Genomic DNA, 24,321 nt, shown 5'->3' with positions numbered 1-24,321 from the left:
TGGCCGGTTGCAGGGCAGTGGAGCGGAGCAGCGCAGTGAATGTTCTCCATTTGATCTGAGGTTTTTTCCAAGCGCTCCTCAGGGAGCCAGTGTTCCAGATTCCTCTTCCAGTAGAGCCTCCCTTCAGACTCAGCCCACAGTATGACACTCACACACACACACACACACTCCTGTATCACCCACACACATACTTGTGCACACAAACACTAATCCACACTCATGACCCGATAGATTCACACAGACAAATATAAACACACACTAGACGATATAATGCTGTCCAACTGACACAAACACACACGCTTACACTGTAATCCTGTAAACAGACATATTATCGGGACGCAGGGTCATTTAAACTACTGTTCAAAAGTTTAGGGTCAGTCTTTTTCTTTTTTTTTTAAAGAAAGAAATTAATACTTTTATTCAGCAAGAATACTTTAAATCGATCAAAAGTAACAGCAAAGACATTTAAAAAGTTACAAAAGATTTCTATTTCTAATGAATGCGGTTTTCTTACTTTATATTCAAAGCTTACCGGGGGAAAAATACTTAAAATAAAAAATAAATACAGTTTTTACTTTATCAAATAAATTCAGCCTTGGTGACTTTCAAAAGCATTTTAACAAAATCTTACCAACACCAAAATTTTGAACGGTAGTGTAGAAAACCGTGGTGCCAAAAATAAAGATCATACACATTAACTCACACTTAAAAACATACAGTGGGGCCCAAAAGTTTGGAAACACTAATGAAAATGCTCTCATTTAAACTTTTTTCTAATTTAAAACATAAATTATCATTTAAAACATGTATATTATGGGCATAATTTGAGTGAAAAGTTGAATTGCAATATTTATATGAACTTCAGAATCTCTTTTTGCTTATTGACAGGAGCATTTGAACTGCCTGAACTCCACAAATTTGAGTAAAACCTGATGAAGCAAGAACATCTGCCTATCTGTACAAAGATTCACATGATTAATGTCCGAAATTAGCTTATTTGTTGTGACCTAAAAATTCAGCGCAGAAGTGCAGAAACAGACATATTTCTTACTTCTTTGTTTTAATTTTTAAAAAAATCATAAAACGTATACATTTTTAGGCTTAAAATTTATTTTGTATCCCAGATTTTCAATGTGATATCAGACTTTTGAACGCTCTAAATCTCTAAGCAGAAAGTGAAAGAGCACAAGAACTTTAAGTGATATAAGAAAGTAGGAGGAGATGGAAACGCTAGGAGTGTAATGGGGGCAGGCAGAGCCAAAGACATTTGGAGGGATTGAAAGGCAGACGTTCCTCGTCTCCAATATCGTCTCCTGTGGAACTCATATTAACAGCGATCAATGGCAGCGAGGGGGAAAAAGAAAAAGAGAGGGATGGAGGGACAGTCAGAGAAAGACAATGTTGGTAGGGACGGTTAGCGACAATATCAGAGGTTTTATTATTGTCGAGAAGCTAAACAAGAGGACGGTGCACAAATATGAGGCGGACATGCCAAATACACATGCACGCACAAACACATGATGGGATTCCAGGTGTAATTCTATAGCCACGGTGTCTTCTGTTAAGGGAATAGAAATTTCATTTCATGCCGTGGCGTGGCACGGCTGTGCTCGAGAATATTCCTGCTCTGACGGGCATGCGGTCATAATAATAACCGTAAATTGATAGAGTGGCTTTATGAGCCTTCTGCTGGTGTGCTGATATTGGCCAGGCTCTCCTTGGGGCCATGGGAACCATCCACTGCTCTCCACAACATGGCCTCCCTCACACACACACACACACACACACACACACGCACGCACGCACACAAAATGGCGTGTTTGTCCCTTATCAGATGAAGTCACCAGCAGCACGCCACTCTCTCCCCCACTAGACCAACTCCCAGGAGTTTGTCAAAAACTTGAAAGGGTTTGCAAAGTGATTTTTTATTAACTGCTATTATTGTTATAAATAATTAAAAATACATAGGACATTGTTTTAAACTAATATTGAATAATAATCTGCATTATTCAATATTAATTTAATAGATTATTCTCTAATAATAATAATAATCGTTTAAAAAGTAATAATCAGGGTTATTATTGTTAACTAAAACTATAAACAATTTTTATTTATTAAAATAAAGCTGAAATAAAATAAAACAAAAAATAGATGAAAAACAATGAAAACAAAAATTAGAAATGTTGTCTTGGCAATGAAATGAAATAAGTTTAAGCACTAAAATTACTAAGTGAAAATAAATAAAAACTGAAACCAAACTAAAACTTAAATATAAATAAATGAAACCTAAACAGACATAACGAAATTACAAACTTAAGAAAACGGAAAATATAAAAAATAAAAGGTCATTTTAATATTAATAAAACATATAATATTATAGAAATAATACCAACAGACATGGCACCAGATTATGGGTGCTTCTCAAACCTTCCTATTCCTGTCCATCGAAGGCTTCTAGGCTAGAGTCCTCCTCATTATTGAATGTTACAATGAAATGGTTTAGTAAATGCGCTTGGCAACGTCATAAATATTTCCGACCCCGCAGTCACGATGTGAAAAATCTATTAAAATTATATTTTGAAAAATACTTTAAAACCTTTATATCACCTGCCGCTGGTCCCCCAGCGGTTTACATAATGTAGTTTAGCAATATGTGTTTAATTTACAACAACAAAAAAGAAAACTTTTTTGTCTTGCATTACGTAGTGAAATCGGACAACCACAGTGCCGATTCATTTTCTGCCAATTCTTTTTTTTTTGTGAACTGGAAAGTGTGCAAAGGATTGTGGGTGATTGGAGGACATGAAGGATACAGTTGATGCATCCTTCAAAACAGGCCGAATGAAGGACGTGAAATTAAGCCTGCCTTGAAAGGATCCTTTAAAATAAGAAGTCCTTTGACGGACTTTGATGATATGGCAGCCAAAATATGCAGTCTTACTGAGACGCATCCTTCCGATTGAGAAGCACCCTCTTTTACAATCTTCAGATCGCACACTCCTGGGAACAACTGCATTTTGTCATTTCATTTCACTCTTTATTTTTCCCCTCCAATACACAACATGCAGCTCTCTCATGACTCCAAGACTGAGATTGCATCTAAAATCCAGGGCCATGATTTCATTACTTTGGAAGTAGCCAAAATAATGGAAGGACATGGGGGAAGGGGTTGTGTCATGCTGTATTGTGTCCCCTCAGAAACATGTGTGCTCTGGTATGATGAGGGCTGTGGATATAAACAATCCACTAGCATCATATTTTGAGAATTTTATATAGCTGAAAAGATACTTCAAGATGATTCAATAAACATACTGCATTCGACTGTTGGAGTGGCATCTCTTTCTCTCTCTCTCTCTTTACATTTATATATATATATATATATATATATATATATATATATATATATATATATATATATATATATATATATATCAACCCCTCCTCCTCTTTTCCTCAGATTTTAAACTCGTTAAGGAGAGGCCCTTGATTAATCTACTAGGAAGCAGATGCCCCTGCAGGCCTGCTTTCAGCGTTTCATTAATTACCGCGATTGTAATAACGGCTATTGTGTGCGTGTATTGCGTGATAGCTTTAAAACACCCCTCTCCTGAGGGAGCATACTGACTCCAGAACAGCCAACGGCCTCCAAGTAACCCCACCGCCTCGAAAACTATACCAACTTCTGCCTCCTGCCAATATGATTCTCAGAAATAATAAATTAAAGTAGTGTATAATCTCAGTGCCAATAGCATAACCACACCAAATTGCAAAAAAAAGTAAAAAAAAAATCCCCATAATTTTTTATGATTTAACCACTTCCCCCGTCTGCCATTGTGCGCTAAACAGGTAGTCTCGCCCACTAACGTAATGTAAAATTATTTGCATCTTCAAAAAGTTGTAGGCGAAAAGGTTTTAAAGAGTTAGTTAACCCAAAAAAATTTATTATCCCATAATTTACTCATCCTCAAGCCATCCTAGATGTATGACTTTCTTCTTTCTTCAGAGCTTGAGTTTTTGAACCTCAGAAAAAGCGCATCCATCCATCATAAAAGTAATCCATAAAGCTCCAGTGGGTTAATAAATGCCTTCTGAAGCGAAGCAATGTGTCTCTGTATGAAAAATATCCATATTTATAACTTTATAAACTATAATCTATATAACCTATAATACTGTCTTCCGGTAACGGCCGTACGCGAGTCTAGTTCCGGCCGAAGAGTGATGTATTGACGAATGCAGAAGCACAGAGGAAAGAACATAACAAAACACCGGTCATGAATTAGAAGTCTAAAACGAGATGTTTTAAAGAGAAATGTCAGAGGAGCTTGAGTTTGAAGCCAAGCCCTATTTGTTTGAACCGCGAGAGGTGTTTACTCTCATCTACGTCATATGTCAGGTCAGAGGTCACTCTTCCGCCGGAACTAGACTCGGGTATGAACGTTATCGGAAGCCAGTGATTATAGTTTATAAAGTTATAAATATGGATTTTTTTTTTTTACAAAAACACATCGCTTAGCTTCAGAGGGCTTTTATTAACCCCCTGGAGCCGTATGGATTACGTTTATGATGGATAGATGCGCTTTTTGGAGTTTCAAAAACTCAGGCTCTATTCACTACCATTATAAAGCTTGAAAGCCAGGATATTTTCTAATATAACTCTGATTGTGTTTGGCTGAAAGAAGAAAGTCATATACATCTAGGATGGCTTGAGTGTGAGTAAATTATGGGATAATTTTTATTTTTGGGTGAACTAAACCTTTGAATGCTGTGCCAACAATCATCCATTCTCAAGTCTGATTAAAATTTTGTGGCAATCTGCAAGTTACCCCACAAATGGCACATTAAACTGGGATATGAGGATGCATTGGAAAAAAAATACACTTTGGCTTTAGAGACAGTGGAGAAACACAACACATACACAAACCTGCTGGGCAGTGGTTGGTACGGTGCTCGGTCAGGTCTGCCAGGCACTCAAAGTCCTGTTGGCAGTTGTCACAAGTGAAGATGGAGTCGTCATCTAAATCCTCCTCTCCCACCCTCTCGTCATGACTGGTCACACTCTGTTCTCCGTCCTCACCAGTCACCCGGCTCTCCTTTCTATCAGAGTCTCGCTCCGATACCGCTGCATCTATGTATATACACACATGCACCACAGAGAGAAAGGGGCAAGATGTGAGGTCAAGGGATTGCTGTTGACAGGTGAATCATACTATAATAATTATTTCTTGACTGTTAAGCGTTGTACTTCATATATGTGCTGATGCAGAGCTTTTGCAAATGTCACGGATAGCAAAACTTACTGTACTTGTCAAAACTTAAATCAATAATAAAAAATACAAAAAACAAGCAGGTTGTATATCCAGTGTTGGCAAAGCTATTTTAAAACTGCAGCTTGCCAAAGTAGAATTCAATAATTGAAGTAGGCAAACTAGTAAACTAATCTTTTGAAAAAGACATCAACTACACTGCATATTCATATTACACAGATATCATTTAATAAAAGCTATATTTTTAAGAGAAATTAAACTAGAAATATAAACAGTAGCAGCAGCATTTAACCAATTATTACATAAAATGGCAGTGCAGAAATGAATTCACTAAATAATTTTACTAGTATGAATCAGACATTCCAATGCTGCATATGAGGTAGGCTAAAGAATCATTTATGATGAACCAATTCACTGTGCTTTACAATGCTACATTTGAGAGAGTTGCTAATTGTTAGAAAATGTAACACATTACTGGAAAAGCTCAGCTGATAAAAATGACCTAAAAGAGATCACTTTTCTCAGTCTCAGTATAAATCCCAACCCTAAGTGTGTCTAGTCTCAGTCAAAACTACATCAAAGCTCCCATGAGCCTCTAGACTGAAGTGTAAGAGAGGGGCCCGAGGCTTCAAGAGCCGCTTGAGCGCGAGCCACCCAGTCACTCGTGGCACACAGTAAGGACCAGTGGATAAATCTGCCACTGCAATCCTCCTTCCGCCATTGTGGCTCCATTTTCACACCTTATTATCACATTAAAGGCTCTACGCTGAAAGGACTACACACGAGACTAGAGGTAGAGGGAGGAGAGAGAGCAAGATTGAGTTAGAGTGAAAGAGAGACAGAGGAAGCGAGACAAGACGGCGTACAAAATGTGGGGTGGTGTGAGATTGCGAGACAGAATGGGAGCAAAGAGACCCTGATAAAATTGATCCAAATTAAGACACAAAGGGCCCCGTCACACCTGCTATTAACATGCTCTTTCGGTGGTCAGATCGCAATCGGATAGCACTTGGCCACTTTAAAAGCCAGGTGATTGCAATTTGATTACCTAGACCGCATATGGAGGTGGTCAGAGACCATTCTGACCACACTCGACAAAGGTGTCAATGCTAATATATTTTGTTATGTGCATACAACAAAAGTAATATACAAAATAATTCAAATTCACCCTCTGCTTTATAAATGCATGTTATTGATCTTATTGTGAACAGCTATGTGATTCCATGCATATGTTTAAAATTGTTACATTTTTTAAAATGTTGTGACCTTGTAATTTTTAATCAATGTCGTATCTTGATCTCTCTGTGAAACAACAGACTTCCCTCTGGTTACGCATTCCATACTTCTCCAATAATTTAGTCCGCTTAAAACTAGTCTCTTTCTTACAAATGACTGCAAGCTTGCATTCAGACCAATCAACAACTGATGAATAGAACCAAGTCCCCACTACCTCCATTTTTAATGCAACTTAAATGTGAAAAAACAACAGACGGTCATATGATCAGGTCACCTGACTTAATGACCAATAACCCATGAATTATTCCACTGGACTACACTTGGAATCTCTTGTTTCTCTCCCATAAACTCTCACTATCATTACTCTCCCAATCCATATTCGCAAGGGAACGTCATGTTTTTAAAACTTCATCGCTTTTAATCCTTATTAGCATCATTTACTGTGGGGATGTTTCTAAATGCAATAATGCCATACACCAAATACCATAATTTTTATCTGTAAAACAGCAAGCATTCTAAATGTTTTTTAAATACATTAAATGGCAGAATGTGTTGATCAGTTAATGCAACGTCTGATGCAATACGCAACCAGTTTTCTGTATCATGAATGTAAGTGCGATCAGCTCTCTATCTGAAACACACTAGAGATACACTGCAATGGAAAAGAATACGAAACGAGTATTAATGAATAAAAGAAATCAAATAAGCAGAAAAAACAACAAGGGAAGCCAAGGAGCTGAGAAAAAGCGCAGGGGAAAGGAGGAAACGTGAGGGCAGAGGGAGCGGGAAAAGGGAGGGAGGAAGTGGGGGCCGGAGAGAGGGAGGGCTGCTCACCGGCTCCCCCGGGCTTAACATCCTGTCTAATCATCCTGGACTTGTGCAATCAGAGAGAAGCAGGAGGTGGCCATTCCTGTGCTCCACACATTCTGATCAGCTCTAATTTGGCCAGGCCTGGCTCTGCATTACGCCGCGCCGCAGCAGCCCACGCTAATGGGGCCTGCGGATCGGAGCCCAGCCAGAGGAGAGCCTGGGCCTCGCTTTGGGCCCCAGCCCAGTCCGGACTGCAGGTGGAAATGGGTGAGGGGGGGTTGGTGGGCTCGGTATCTGGAGGGGCATTTGGATAAGGAAGCGTCGAGGTGCTCTAGTTTATTTCACCCCCACCAGAGCAGAGGGAGGAGAGGTGGGGGTGAAGGTGGGGGCGTTGTGGTGGTTTGGAGGGTGGTGCGGGCTGGGCTAGGAGGGGTATGGCCATCTGTCCAGTGGTGAGAACACCGTCTGGACAGGGAGGAGAACGGCCCCTAACTGACACTACACTGATAGAGCCCTGAGCAGCGGTTACACACATACACACGTGCAAACACACAAAAGGTGCATTAACTACACTATTTCATCCATGAGAGCTTCTAATCTCAGGGAAAAATGGATGGTGGCAGTAACCCTCGAACACTCCCTACCTCTCCTCACTCAATCACACACACGCGCACACACACCCTGATTCCCCCAGGTACCCTCATGCCAGAGGTACAGGCACTGCCAACCAAGGCACATGCCAGCACAACCTGCTACCATGGCAACGAGGGAGGAGCAGGAGGGGACCTTTCCCTACCCTTCTCCTCTCTCCATACCTCCATCTCTCTGGTCACAAGCGGGGCTGGCGTGCAGGAGGAGATGAAGACGAGGATAAAAGTGGCCGGCGGAATGCTCTGCACTGCTAACCAGCCTTTTAAACTCCTCCATCCTTCTTTTTCATTCTCTTTCTGCATCTTCCTTTCATTACTGCCTCCCCCCCCCCCCTCCTTTCCCGTAAGCGTATGCCCTCTCAGGAGGGAAGAAGGGAGGGGAGTCTCTAGAGGGGCCCCTCCAGAACACACTCCATTAGAGTGCAGGGCCACCGTCATTACAGGGCTCCATTTCTCTCTCTGCAGTGGAAGATTGATACACACGCATCACGCATCTCAGCTGCAGTCGTTCCACCTCCGACCGCGGCCTTGACAAACACACACGAGTGCAAATGCGTACGTAAACATAATGCGTGGTGCAAGGAGAGGCTGATGGGCGCAGGGTGGGGCACAGGTCGTGGTGAGGTCCGTGAACATTTCTAAATTAGGGTTCATCCAACGTGGCTTGCTTTTTATTTTGCGCATCTGGCGGTTGAAATGTTTAAAGGGATAGCATACCACAAAAAATATAACAGTTATTTACTCATCCTCATGTTGTTCCAATGCCATATTATTTTATTTCTTCATGTGGAAAAACTGGAAGACTATGTTTCCATGCTCTATTGCATTCATTTACAATGAATGGGGACTTGAGGTTTCAAAAAGAGCCAAAAAAGTACACAAAAGAACCATAAAAGTACAATAAAGGTGGCTTGCATGACTCAGACAAGTGTATTGAAGCCATTCAACATTTTGTGCAACAAACAGATACAAATTTAAGTTGTTATTCTCATAGTTTTCTCTTTCAGTCCAAGTCATTGGGTCTGTGAGTCCAATTCATGAGCAAAATCATTTACACTAGTTTTGAGAACTGAATCAATGACTGATTGACTGAAAAAATGACAACTTCACTGAAAATTACACATTACGAAAAGTACAAATTTCTCGTTTTGAGTTCCTCAGAAGAAAAAAAGCTTTGTGACAACATAAGGGTGAATAAATGACAATTTTTATTTTGGGTACACTCTCCATTTAACGCTCCCACATGTTCTGCAAAACATGCAGAAGTGACTTAAGGTCAAGGCAAACAGGCTAAGTGGAATCATTCTGAAGCGGTGTGTTGTTTTTAAACACAGACTGACTGTGGCACAGTTAAACTCAATGAAATCAGGGCTGTTGAGAATACTGTCCAAAGAGACTAATGATTTAAAGAAACACATTCAACAGAACCAGTTCTTTTTATGCTCTCCAATATAATTCTCGACTCTGCTCTGTATGCTGCTAACATATATCTCAAACATGCGCCGCTCCTGACAGAGACCGCGGCTACATTTGTTTCATTACTGTAATACCTTTCAAGCTAGCAAGCCTGTGGTAACTGTGCTGCTATTTGTGTTTTTAATGTAAATATTTGTTAGTGACAATGTGGTGTATAATATTTTTATAATGTTGTGCCTCAGGTGTAGGCTGTTGTAGTTCAAATGAGTATGAGGGGCTATTTTGTCCCTTCAATGTCCTTTCGCAATACTGGAGGTGGAGGACAGACGCACACACTGGCATACCTCACAACAGGGCCTAGACTCCCTCTACTGTGAGAGGGCTAGGTGAGAAACAAGCCAAAGAGACACAACACTTCTGCTTGTGTGTGTGTGTGCGTGTGTGTGTTTGGTGAGGGTTAGTGGACAACGGTGTTGCGAACTTGATTGAAAGCTCCATTTATCAGAGTAGACCTTGGTATGTTGATGACAAAGACTTCAAGCACACACTCTTTTGAGACTTTGCCATCCCAGGTGGCAAGCTCTTTCCACCACACACACTTTGTTCATGTATGTGGGAGAGTATTTTACAAATACTTTAAGTTAGGGTGCATGCTGCTGTCCTCTTTCGTGTGTGAAAGAGCAATGTGTTAATGAGTGTTTGGGGGTCCCCAGCAGGGGATGTACCCAGAGCCCAACTCACAGCCAGCTGCAGCTCCTGTCCCTCACTCAGTCACTCTGCAGGCCATTATCTCTGAGAGACAGCCTGTCCCAGCACCAAAAACTCACACACATATACCCACCATACACCTACAAAACAGATGCAAACAACATAAACATACACTACACAACGGTATCATAAACATACACTCGACACACACACAAATTCACTCTTAATTGATGCAAAAAAATAACCATGTTCTAAAAAAAAAGTTGACATTACTTAAAAAAAACACACACATTTTTCGTTACATACATCAAGTAAAAAAAAAAAAAAAATTAAAACAAGAAATTGTATATATAAAATATATATGTATAAAATTTCTGTCTAAAAATGAATTTCTCAAGAATTGCTATTGGCCAAATAAAAACAGCTGTTTCATCTCCAATTCTTGAGACACCCACTTTCACAAACGTAAAGATGCTTCAAAACAATATTCTCAAAAATAGCTGCAGCGATTTTTATCAGAGGATATTTTCATATTCATATGTTACAAAGTAATTCAATGGTGCTCAAGAGCTGAAGTCATTAAACGCAGTCCCAAGGGCTGGCATCCTTTCTAAAAATGGTAGATTGCATATTCTAATGCAAGAAAAAAAAATTAATATTCATAAAGCCCGGCCAACTTTTTAAACCACACTTACAATATGGTCTGTCTGAAACTGATTTAAGCAGTTTATCATTATCATTATATATTAATGATTGTTTTTCTTTACGATATTGTAGAATATTCTTAGCTCTGCTAATAGGCCTTTCTTATGCTTTATATTAAACAGGGTTGTGTATGTTTTACATCAAGTTGAGCCTCAGGTCGTGCACGCGCGTGTATGTGTGTGTGTGTGTGAGAGAGAGAGAGAGAGAGAGAGAGAGAGAGAGAGAGAGAGAGAGAGAGAGAGAGAGAGAGAGAAAGAGAGAGAGAGAGAGAGAGAGAGAGAGAGAGAGCAGTGGTGGTGGGGGGGGTCTGCTACGATCAAACCCCCCCTCACACACACTTTCTCTCTCAGGAAAGACAAACAGCTATGTTTGTGTGGGGTAATTAGATGAGGAGAAGTGAATTAGCAGAATCCACAGAGCAGTCATGTTGCCGAGCACAGCCCCGCCTTACAGGGACCTGCTAATTACCCCTCGTTAGGTTGATATGTCTTTTTTTTAAGTGTGGTGTAGCTTCCATCATGAGAGTGGGAAATAATTAGCATTGGTGTGATGCTGCCCTTAATGGACACCGCAAGGCATGCTCCACTCTGACGAGAGGAACACTGGAATGACAAAGGATCAAGAAGATTCTTTAGTGCTACTAAGAGACACAGATCCAATGGCACAACTATGTTGTCTTTATAGTCACACAGAATGCACAATAAATAAAATACCATGAATCAGATTGTCAAGCGTAGTTTCCTTTTTCTATGTTGAATTTTGGACGAAGCAACAAAATGAGTGAGTACAGTATCTTTTTCATTTGTATCCTGAAACAAAACAAAAAACTATATATTTTAAGTGCATATATCAACTAAAAGTTAACTGTCAACTTTTAGGACTGCACTAACATGTAGATGCTGATCAAAGATAATAGACCTGGACTACAAGCCACGAATGTCCAATTTTGATTTCATGTGATCTTTAAGTAATGCAATAAAAAAGCTTTCATTTTGCATTGTGGGTTTTGCTCACCAGGACGGCCAGTCAAACAACTCAGCTAAAACGTTTCGAGATCTTAGCTTGGGAGCTCTCTTTACGACCAGAACCCTTAAAACTCCATTTCCCTTTCCGCCACTGTGTCTGCTCTTAGTTATGCTGTACCGTCTGTGCGTTTAAGTGCAATTGAATGTAAGTTTTTATTGTTTTAAAGTACTAAAAGGGGAAATCCACATATGGAGGTCACACTTGCCTGTCAAACGATAGAGAAAAGAAAGCAGGAGACAGAAACAGATATCAGAAGAGAAGTTGTGCATGTTGTACAGCTAATAGGAGGCGAGTGTAAGCTTGGTTTGGGAAAAGAGGTACACACACACACACCAGAACACAATTAAACCCCAACAAAAGAACAAGCCACACTGTACTGGACTGGAAAAATAGCAGCTCCAACTTCAACAAGACTTTTTTTCCAATGAAAACATTAAAGCACAAGGCTGTCTTTCAACTACATCACAAATATACACACACAGACACACACACACGAACCAGACGTGGCCAAATGTAAACCAGATCAAGGCTGCATTAGTCTGAGAGACCAAAGGAATTGTAGTGCTGCTCTAAGCTCGATTAGGTATGTCTGATCTGATCACACGAACACAGCCTACCTGTCGAAATCTATCGCTCATCCTGTCCCTGAAAACTGGCACAGACACACTCCCTGATAGAAAACATTAATGATGTTGGACCGCGTCAAGAAACAACGGAGAGGCAATCCAGGTCTAATATGGACACCATGGCTCCAGAACCTTCAAACAAGATGAATTTGCAACCCATTGTAGCTTAAGGGTCAAAGCAGGAGAGTTTTAAGTAGTGTTAAGAGTTGTTACAATACTTAAATTCAGTTCCATTACTGCTCAACACCAATTTCTAATGGAATTTTCAATAGCAACTAATATGCTACTGAGCATACTTTTTTACTTGTTAAAGTTCAGTATAAAAATGAACACTAAAATTAAAACGAAAAATAAAATATTTTGCAAAGAATTTTTTAAAAAACAAAATCAAATGAAATAAAATAAAAATAATCAATAATAAAATATAATAATAATAACAATAATGTTAAATAATATAAATATTAAATAACAAATACAAATAAAAAAAACATTAAGACTAAATTTAACAAAGAAAATAAAAAATAAACTCAAAAAAAATGTTTTTTTTAGGCATAGCAACAGTCACAAACCTAACTGATTAATAAGTTTTTGACAATTTGAGATAATATATAATTAGCATTGGCCACCAATCGTGCCATCTTGTCCAGTAAACAAAAGTAATAGTTCCTCCTTTTATCAATTCCAAATACCAAATACAGCCTTACCAATAGATAATAAACTTTTCCTGGTTTCAATGCAAATTTTAGTGGATTTGGAGTAAATACCAATATATATAAAAAAATTGTCATTAAATGTATGTGTCAGAAACATAGTCATCCTGCTCTCCATGAACTCTCATCGTCCTTTAAATAACTTATGTTGGTTGACCACTAGCTCTAAGGCCACACGTATGGTACATCTACATCCGCATTGTGCGTATTCCGGTTTGGAGTTGGGACAAGGGCCCCTGATGGCCCAGCACTTGAGCAGGTGCAGTGCGTGCACGTGGTCTCTCGGGGGAGCGCAGGGCCTAACGCGGTAAACACGGGACCTATTTAAAGCAAGTAGACCTCTCTCTCTGGCTCTGCTGGCCTCTGCTAGCTGCGTTTCCACAATACCGCATGGCCCCTCGGGACCCCCGCTTGCCAGGCACGCTGTACCAGTCTCCCCTTCTCCAGAGACCCAGCACCCAACGCTCGTGCATCCAGATACAAAGAAGAAAGAGAGGGAGATGATGAAAGAGAGCGTCATGGAAGGATGGGAATTAAATCGCACAGAACACACAAACAGCCATACAGCTGCTCGCCGATGCCATCACCTGTTCCAGCCCATGGTTCCGCGAGCTGACACGTGAACGTAAGAGCGACGCGTACACACATCGACGCGCAAATATACACGCGTGGCGACATGCTAATGCATACACACACAGAGACGCACACCTCCTCTTCACACATTAAAACTGTTTTCCTGTCGCTGCCTTGGGGAAATTAAAAATATATTATGGACCTCCAGAGGTTCATGCAAGGAGATGAAGAAAAATAGAGAGGGACACAAATGAGAGAGCGAGACAGACAGCGAGACACGAACGGAGGGAGAGGAAGACACACAAAAGCACTTGAGGGATAGAGAGATGGATCTCTTGGTTGTGTCCTCTTTTCTAAACTGCCCACTGCATCATGGAGAAAGAGGGCCATTTTGGGGCTGCGATGTAGCCGACGGTCATCATCGCTCCTGTCCTCCTCCCACTCTCCCTCGTTCCCAGTTACCAAACAGGGAATGCATGGCTGAATCCAGCTCAGGTTAGATTCCAGAGGGGACGGAGAATTTGCAGGGGCCAGGAGACTGACTGATTTTTCACTCTGTGTCATCTAACAGATCTTGCCAGTCCTCTGGCTCTCTACAGCTGCCTCAGTAGAGCCCAATAAAAAAATGGGCCATTTTGTGCCTGACTGAACCATCGCTTGCCCAATCAGGCCAATGTTGTGTAGTGATTTAAATATGTTACCAAGGTAATAATACCTAGCTGGTTTTAGCGAATCTGTGAGAATGACTTGTGAAAGTGCATCAAAGAAATCCAGTCCTGCGAAACCAATGCTCTGTACATTTTTCAGATCATCAGCCCGTTAGGAAAGAGCTCCATGAACTGAACTGACTGTGTCATATAAGGGAGACTTACAAAATGTGCAGAGCAGTGTTGAGAACCACTTGCAGTAAAAGTTTTGTCTCTTATACTATCCTTTTCTACAGATATCTGATGAGGAAATCAATGGTTTCAGGAAATTACACTGTTTGCAAAAGTTGAATGCATAAATGAATGAAGTTCGGCTGCATTTATCTGAAAAAATATATGGTAAAAACGGTAATATTGTGAAATATTACAACAATTTAAAATAAATATTTTCTATTTTAAATAAAAATGTATATTCCATTTTTCTCAATTTCTTATTATATCAGGGTCAGGTGAACATAAAACCAGTCTATTATTCAGGCCATTCTTAGCACTGACGAGTCGAATAGTCATTCAGGCAATCCGCTGACAAGTCATTTGAAGATATAGCCTTAAAATGTCATTAAGTCCCAAAAAGTTACATCGTAATTAAAAATATTTTATTACTAAACTTTATACTTTTTGCAGGGCCACCAGTCAAAATATTGGCAAGTAAAAATCTAAACTTCTGGCCCAACTAAGCCTATAGAAACAGCCCTGCTCTGTACTCTACTGACTGCAGCACACCTTTTTTTCTCCCTTTCATTTTGGCCTCGACAAAAGTTTAACGTGTGCCGAGTTTGACAGCGTAGGCCATTAAGAGGGTCATAAATAGGCCTGGTTCGGTGCCCTGCTGCCAAATAAAACCAGAACACAACAGCTCCCTTTCTGCCTGAGGAATACACAGGTGACCAAAAATCTCACATTACGGGTGAGCTCACAATGACTCGCCCAGTGTGGGTGAGACCAAGGGAGAACAGACAGAGCCATCCGATTGGCTGGGTTAAGAGGTCCTGCCGGCCCACCAATAGCTGAGGGAGGAAATGAATAAAATAATTCAATTCAAGACCATTACAGCCCCTATCGGCCAGAGCACAGGGATATGAGCAGCCTTTTTCCACAATGAATCATAGTCGGGGACGAACACACACAAATTGGGTGCTTGTATGTGTAGGGGTGTGTGTGTGTGTGTGTGTGTGTGCGTGTGTGTGTAATAATGTACTTGATCCCTGCAAATGTGCGTCACACGATGTCCTATATGTTGACAAAGCAAAGTCTCTAGAGCTATTGTTTCAAAGTGTGTGTGTGTGTGTGTGTGTGTGTGTGTGTGTGTGTGTGTGTGAGAACGTATCCAAAAGCACAGCTCCAGTTCTTTGACAGGAAGCAGGAAAAACAATGCGCAACTTCACAGCTCTGATGGCACTTATAAAAAACAATTCCCCCCTCCCTGCTCCGTCTTTCGAAAAATGACAAGCGTCTGCATCTGTCTCAATAAACTCTCTCTCTCCTCTTCTTCCTTTCCTTCGACCCCCTCCCTCCCTCTCTCCACACCACCATCTCTTCGAGTCTCCAGTGTCAGACCTGGCTCATTTTCTCTCTTTTCTCCTTTCCTTCTCTTGTTCCCCTCTGGGCCAGGGAGGGACGGGTTGTTTTTCTATCTCAGGGAGCACGGGGTGGAGAGAGAAAGAGAGAGAGAGAGAGAGAGAGAGAGAGAGAGAGAGAGAGAGAGAGAGAGAGAGAGAGAGAGAGAGAGAGAGAGAGAAACGGGGGGTGTACCTCCGGCCCGCTCCCCCAGCGGGACAGACCGAAGGGGCCTCAATCAGGTCCTTGGGGGCCCGCGGGTGGGGAGGGGGGAGGGATTGAGGGGCGGGTGGGGGGGGTGCTCTAACTCTTTCCTTTAACCTCTCCACCCCTTAACTATAACCCCCCCACTGCACTCGCTCCAAACTCAGTACACATTTTCCACCGAGGAGAGAGAGGTGGGGGGGGGGGGATGAAGTGAATTTAATACCAGGAAAAGCCTGCCAGTGTCCTTGTCGACATCATCTCCTAGGGAATAAAGGGAAGGAAGGTTTTTTTTATCTTTTTAAATAAGAGATGGCGAGCGGCCCCCTGAGCCCCAGCACAGCAGCACAAACAAACACAGGAGAGAGTATGGATAGGGGGAAGGGATTGAGAGAAAGAAAAAAGGGAGACAGAGAGAAAGAAAAAAGGGAGACAGAGAGAAAGAAAAAAAGAGAGACAGAGAGAAAGAAAAAAGGGAGACAAAGAGGAAAGAGAAAAAAAGTAAGAAGAGGTGATGCGGAGTGCGACCAAGTCCACCCGGAACGGAGGTGAAAAAAAAAGGCTGATTAGCGCAAGCAAATGGGGTTACGGCACGAGAAATGAAAAAGAGAGGGATTGGAGGGAGGAGTCGAGGAGGAGAGGCAGGGAGGAAGAGCGGAGGGTTTAGCGAGAGCCCTGGGACTCCCCTTCCTGCTGCATCTCACACACGCAGCACTTTGCAGCCACCCAGGACCTAAGTCAGCACCCCTGCAGCACTCCCTCAGGGCCGGTTAGGAGGGGCCCACGTCATCCCCTTGGGCCCCCGGGGGCCTCTCTTTCTTACTCCCTTCACTCTGCTGAGCTCACCAATATCCAACACTCACATGCAAACACTTAGAAATGCACAAACACAACTAACACTTTTAATACCCTTATAACCAATAAGATAACAATATAGGCTATATATTTTTTTACTTAGGCTCCTTTGAACACGTTTACTGATAGGGATAGAAGAGAGATGACATGAAATCATGGCCCCAAATGCACGTCGACAACATAAGCACAAACCCTCGCTGCTAGGCTACAGATCCCATCAAAAGTTATTGGCCTAGTCTTAAAGTAAGGTCATATTTACTGTTGCACGGTGAAATTTCCAAAGCAATTCCAGTCATTTCAACAGTAATCCGCAAGATAAGGAATCCACGCAAAATTTTCCATGTATAATAACAGAAAGCTGTTTGGTTTATAAGTGACTTCTGTGTGAGCTGTGCCTCATACATTGCAACACTACTGACAATAGACATTGGACCTTTTTTGCTTGCAAAATTTCACCAATGAGACCGGACCTTTAAAGTTGGTATGAAAATCTATCTATTTTCTAAACACGTTATTGATATTTCTATGAAAGATTCATCCATGCATGTTTCAAGGGTTTTTTTTGTTTTGTTTTGTTTTGTTTCCAAGTCGTAATTTTCTCTGATGTTGTATGCCAGACTTCTCCAATCATTTACTCTGCTTAAACCCAGCCCCTTTCTCACAATCAAGTGCAAGCTTGCATTCAGATCTCCCCCAACGTCATGACTTTAACGCAAAATCACAATTAAATATTTACATTTTAAATACACTTTTACACTTTCCTGCTTTTAATGTGATAGTTTGTCTTTAACGTTTTATCAAAATAACTTGCTTCCTTTTTGACTGTCATCGCCAAGACTCAAACCCACTACATCCCTTCATGCCGCTAACCGTCATAGAAACCACTTTTCAGAAACCAATTAAATCTCAAAGGGTGAAATCACATCCCGCCCTACTTTTTTCCCCCCTGGCTGAATATCCTGTATCATTCAAAAATACAGTGCTAATTTACACAAGCAAGGAATAATTCATTCATAATCCAAAAAAATGCAAAGCTGTGTTTTTATTGGATAATGTCCAGTCAAAAACACAGCTTTGTTGATGGTGCGGTAATGTTTTCACTCTCTGATCCAAATGTGTCTCCTGTTTTGAAAACGCTCAAGTAGCGAAAATGGATTCTGAGGGTACAGGGTGAAAAGCAAAATATAATATTCAGAAAGATACATGGTCTAAAACAGCCCGCTTGGATTTTGCCAGAGAGAAATGTTCCTCTCCAGAGAGGAGGTGTAATCAAACTCGTCAAGTCGTGCGATATTATGTTCGGATTGCGGCAAAGTGCCTTTACGTTCAGACAGGAAGCGTCGCTAAGCTTCCAGTCCAGCATGCACCTGGACGCCAACCTCTTGTGTCTTATAAAAAACTCTCCCTCTTTCCCTCCTTTCTTCCCTCCCTCTGTGCGCAGGGCTACAGGCCATGTGGAATTGATATTAGAGATTGTGATGCAGCAGGTCATCTCCGAGGGAGCAGGGGGTTGGATGTATCGTGCAAGACGCCACGCTAGCGAAATCATACCTGTCTGAACAGAGGAGTCCCAACCACTGCCGCACTCTGTAGATTCAGCCTCTTCAACTGCTACCGAAAAAGAGAGAGAGAGTATTAGAGTGCTTGTGTAGCCAAATCGCACATTTTTGAGCACACAAACATGTACGGCATTCTTCTCAGAAGCGTGCCACATAAACAGCGGCCCATCATGAGTCTATGATGCCTTCAATCTGATTGTTGGATCCACATAAAAGGGATTTGTTGTGTATAAGTGCTCTTTGTTTGTCTATGTGCTAATTTTGGAGGTGCAAAAACAGGTAACAGGAGGCAGTGAGATGAGAGGAGGAATGTGTGATAAAGGTTTTCCTGGGCATAGTCAAGGAAGGAAGCCCCACTGGCACACAAACAGGAAGCAGCAGTGTTCATGACACAATAAGAACTTGGACCCCCCCACACACACACACACACACACACACACACACATTACCGGTCTCTACAAAACTCCTTGTAGCCTGGAAGCACTTTGGCACACAGTCTAGAATGGAAACACACACTTTAACTTTACAGCAACAAACAGTCTGTAATTTGCGTAACCCCTCCACACATTTGACGATAGAGGCATCAGTGCATGAAGGAATATGCCAAATAATTTCTAACAGCACTTTATCAGCATGAATGGACTATTAAGTGTAGAAGTCTTCACACTCAGCGAACAATGTCCATGAAGAGGGAACAAAAAGCAGGAAAGATAAACATCAACGATGAGGTTAAAAAGAGGCTAAGACACTAATTAAATTATCAAACTAATCACATGAAGATTTAGAGCGTTAATAAAGCCAAAAGTGAAACGTCTATTATTATTTACTCACCCTTATGTTGTTTTAAACCCTTACAACTTTCTTTTTTCTGAGGAATATTGGAGGAGGCATTGGAGCGATTGTTCACGCTGCTCTTTTTCAATTCTATTAAAGTGAAGGCGGACTGGAGAGGTCAAGCCTTAAATAAAAAAGTTAAAATAATCAAATAAAATAAAGAATAAAAAAACTAAAATGTTGATATAATGAGCTTCAGGAAGTTTTGTTATATTCCTCAATTAAACCAAATGCATGGCTTTAGAAGACTTGGAATATAGCCATTGTTGTTTGGATAATTTGTATTGTTTTTTTTGTTTGTTTTTTCTTTGCCATCTTCAAGCTCCAGTCTGCATATTATCATTTGTAAGTTGTGAATGTCTGTGTCTGCTACATAAATGTGTAAAATCTTTTGTGGAAGAATGAAAGTCATACAAGTTAAGAGTGATATGACAGACATTTAATTTTTGTGTGAGCTGTTTCTTTAAATAGAGTTTTTATGTGAGAAAAGAATCAAAAGTGGGAACAAGAAAGACAGAGAGAGCCAGAGAAAGCACGAGAGAGAGACTGAATCTGCTCTGTGTAAAGGAAATTGTGGTTAGATATGCTCCCACTGGCATTGGGCATCACTGCAGTCTCACTAAACCCACTTCCTCTCAGGAAAAGACTCTCAGAGAAAGAGGGGAAAAAATGAGAGACAAAAGAAGAGAAAGAGAGAGAGAGAGAGAGAGAGAGAGAGAGAGAGAGAGAGAGAGAGAGAGAGAGAGAGAGAGAGAGAGAGAGAGAGAGAGAGAGAGAGAGAGAGGGGCAGGAACTGCACTATCCCTGACAGCCATACTGCATTCCTTCCACATTATCAGTTCCTTAATTACACACAGACTCTCTTTTTCTCTCAAATATGCACACACCACTGCAGAAAGTGCTGTCTGAGCCACCGTACAGTGCTCTCGTCGAGGCTGCTCCCAGCAGGGTGGTCGGTGTGAACTTGACTCCCCTACCACCCTCCCTATTCCATATTCTGCTCCCAAGCCAAGGCCAACAGGCCCCTGTTTTCCCTCTCAGAACTGCGGAATATCAGGACCGCAGACACTCCAGCCAGGAGTTCCAGAGAAAAGCCTGCCGTCGAGGCCCGAGGAGCCAAGCCAGGTCAGAATGACTGGCCTGTTACCGGACGCCAAGCGCTAGAGCCCAGAAACAACAGAAGGCCTTTGCTAACAGGACACTGAGGTCCTCTCTTCCACTCCTTTCAAAGTCAAGGGATACATACGTCACACCTCTCTTTCCCTTGCTCTTGTCCTTTGTTTCAAAGTCTCTCACATTTTCCACCTCCGTTACTCAATTTTGCAGTCTTAAATGACGTTTGCTTGGATTTTTGCATCTGTTTATTCTTGTTCCAGACTTGGAGGCAGTGCTGCTGGCTAGAACTGGAATGCCTTTAATTCATAAACAGATTTCAAAAATCAAGTGCTTAGGTCATCCTCAAAATATGGTGACAAACATGTCCCTCGAGTTTTCTGTCATGAAGAAAGTCATCATTGTGTATAGGCCTGTCGCGATAGTCGATAAGTCGATTAATCGCACGATAAAAAAAATGAGCTCGATAATTTTTCCGGCCGCGATAATTCCATTTGCATGCTTGTTTGTTTTCCTCGTCTCTCTCTCTCTACCAAAGAGACTGGATGACCACTCTCGCTCGGTTCTTTAGCGTATAGGAGGAGTGAACCCTCTTGTTGTCAGTTGCATGGTCTTTGTGTGGGAAGGCGGCGCTTGTCAGTCACATGGTCTTTGTATGGGAAAGCGCCGGCGGCCGCGGGACTGTTTGCGGCTACTGCCGGGAGAGAGAGAAGACGCTAGTTGTGAGTTGCGACAGCGAGCCCAATCACATGAAAATGCATATCTATACCACAAATGTTATTTCTCGTGCCATTTATATGCCAAAAATAGTTTTTGCGTGCATATGATACACTCTTTATGGCGTGTAATACGCACGCACTCCTCACCCCTAATCCTAACCAAGTATTTTCAGTGCGTAGCATGCACGCAATAAAGTGCGTCTCTGTCTTCCCGACAGTACACAATCACTTGACAAAGTAACAGGAGTAACAGTGCAAAATTTGGGTGATGTGGCTTGTTGAGGCTTTTTTTATTTGTTTACAAAGGTCCTAACTGTCAGTTTTGCCTGTTATGGAATGTATCACTATTTAATAATGTCTAAAGCCTAATATTTAATATTTTTTGAAGTGCAATTTTGTTTCATTTTTTTTTTATTAACAGACATTTATTTTGTTAACAGACACTAAGAGTCCATTGCTTTCATTGTTTTTGGTTGTTTTGTTCATTTTTTTGGATATTTAAAATGTTTTCCGTTTTCAATGTTTAATATTCTTTAGAAATAAAAGTTTATAGATCGTTGAAAAGGTGTACCTGCATTATTATGCCATTATAATTATATTAAATGAAAATGGTCTCAGTACGACAATATTATCGTTTATCGCGATAATTTCTTGGACAATTTATCGTCCAGCAAAATTTGTTATCGTGACAGGCCTAATTGTGTAACCTAAAATAAAATAAAAAAATTAATAAAAATTATATTGTTTTGCATATGAAATAAATAATAATGGTAATAATCTATTATTATCAGCCAGGTACCTGAAAAAATTACTTTGGGACCTGATTAGTGAGCGCGGGACCCGAGTCTGCGCAGCAGTGAGCGCGGGACCCGAGTCTGCGCAGCAGTGAGCAGGAAGTAAAGCCGCGATATCAAGGTCCCGCCCTCACTCTCGCAGAAACCGTTAGTACAGTTTACTGCAGAACAACTCATTGTGTCAGTGTGAAACAACAGTTATGGACATGTAGAAATTAAAGCTCAAGCTCTAATCTCCTCCCGAAAATCACCAAAAAAGTCTGTTGGTGCCTAAGGGCGTTTTCACACCTGAAAGTCCGCACCAAGGTCCGAACCAAAGTTCATGTTTTGATACATTTTATACATTCGGTACATTTTGGTTTGGTTTCACATTGCAATTATGTGAGTGCACTAAAGAACTTTACATGACGTACTTGCTTCCTGTCGTCATCATCTATGTGGGCTGCATTTTGACATTGATTGGTTTGTAAACAGACGTGCATCAAATCGGCGGGTAACTTTGACAAGAATGAATGAACAGACGCATATCGTTGCCACTATACTGTTATTATTACGCCATTACTACCTGCAGCACCAGCTACACTCGAGGCTAGTTCAAATTCGCCAAATCAAAGTCCTCGTTGTGTGAACATTTTATCGTCGCCGGCAGGAAAGGAGGAGAAGACTGCAAGCAATCCTGTGAGAACCACCGGAACTTCCTGTAAATGGTCTGAAAGTCCGAAACATACAGAAAATGTTTACACACTAGAAACGAACGAAACCTTTGTTCAGTTTGATCTGGACCGAGACTACCTCTTTTCGTCTGACCAAATTTCGTCTGTTTGGTCCGGACCGTGGTCCGAGGGAGGTTTCACACCTGTAATTTTGATTTGGATCAAACTGAAAAGTCAGAAATCCGGACCAAACAAGGTAGGTGTGAAAGGGCCCTAAGTGACTACTTCATTTAGAGAAGCTGTCAATCACAGCTGTCAATCATTCATGACGTCACATTCCCATTTTTATAGCATCAAATAACTAACTAATTAAAGACCAAACTTATTTTAAAAAACGAACACTTAAATTTACATCAGCGTGAAAAAAACTATCCTTTGCTTCCATCGCGTTCATTAGACTTCATGGGGAGGCGGGCTTTATGACCTATACTGGGACCAGCCACCGGGGGGCGATTGAGACTCTTAGGCTTCACTTTTCAGGACTTGTGTGGCACGCTTGCTTCAGAATCAATAGTGCGGGCGCCTGAATGAATGGCAATGAATGGCAATAGAGTCCCTCCCCTTCCGGTAGACCACCATGGGACCTTATTTCGGAAAAATATTGTATGGTAGTCAATGGCGAGAGACAACAAATATTTTGATCTTGTTTGAATTGTGCCCTGAATTACACATATGATGTTTGTCAATTTAAAAGATACATTTTAAAGTCAAGAAAGTCGCAGTTTGATGTAAAACTGTTGAGGTATAAGACTATGAAAATACGTAATTACAAAGACTACAAACCCAAAAGGCGCACATGTGACATCATACCTTTTCTCTCAATGAATGAAGCTAACTTTACTGAAGCTAACATCTGTCATTTTTTCTATAGTCTTACGTTATAATCGTAACGTTACGCCGTCATGCCTGAGTGTTTTGTACCAGACTGCACACATACGAGCAACGGACAGCCATGTTGGTGACGTACATAGTGCGAGACGAGAGATGTAGTTCATTGAGCGATTTTCACATAAAACTAAATGTTACTCTTCTGTTTTATGACAAACTGCGACTTTCTTGAATTTCATAATTATCTTTTAAATTGACAAACATCATATGTGTAATTCAGGGCACAGTTCAGACGGAATAAAAAGATAAGTTGTCTCTCGCCATTGATTACCATACATATTTTTTCCAAAATAAGGTCCCATGAGCCGGAAGCAGAGGGGAGGGACTTAGGCTCTCTATGATAATCAGTCAGTTTAATCAACCAATCAGATTTCGATCAAACTGCACCTAGCAGGCGTACAATAATGTTGGCATTTTTACGTTCTTTGATTGGATGGTCAGAGAAGAGCGCGTAGCCTACTTAGTAGACCTACTAGAAGTCAGAGCTAGCTAACCGTATCTGTAGCGAACTGCATAAACTAAAATATATCCCTGAAGATTTAAAAGTTTTTCAACCCACAAATTAATGTTTCTCTCCCTCCTCGACCCCCAGCAGTTTCAAACCTATCGGAAAAAAATCCCTTATTCAGCCTTCTCCAGCTTAACGCAGAGTCA

General features: G+C 41.1%; 1 protein-coding gene across 4 annotated transcripts in view; it reads right to left on the bottom strand.

The window, feature by feature from the left end:
- znf423 (zinc finger protein 423) overlaps window positions 1-24,321 on the bottom strand; it is a 157,674-nt gene that overhangs the window by 108,534 nt on the left and 24,819 nt on the right. Inside the window, exons 2-3 of one of the 4 annotated variants that reach the window (XM_081372535.1) lie at window positions 18,599-18,658; window positions 4,922-5,125 (exon numbers count right to left, since the gene is read on the bottom strand). In XM_081372535.1, coding sequence (XP_081228661.1) covers window positions 4,922-5,125; window positions 18,599-18,658 — 264 coding nt within the window. Of the gene's footprint in view, window positions 1-4,915; window positions 5,126-18,598; window positions 18,659-24,321 lie in introns of all 4 variants that reach the window. The other 3 variants (XM_081372533.1, XM_081372534.1, XM_081372536.1) reach the window with 3 other exon arrangements.

This window comes from Scardinius erythrophthalmus (genome assembly GCF_964197995.2).
Source record: "Scardinius erythrophthalmus genome assembly, chromosome: 8".
NCBI lineage: Eukaryota > Metazoa > Chordata > Actinopteri > Cypriniformes > Leuciscidae > Scardinius > Scardinius erythrophthalmus.
The sequence above is the reverse complement of the archived record's forward strand: the minus strand, read 5'-3'. Positions and strand labels throughout refer to the sequence as shown.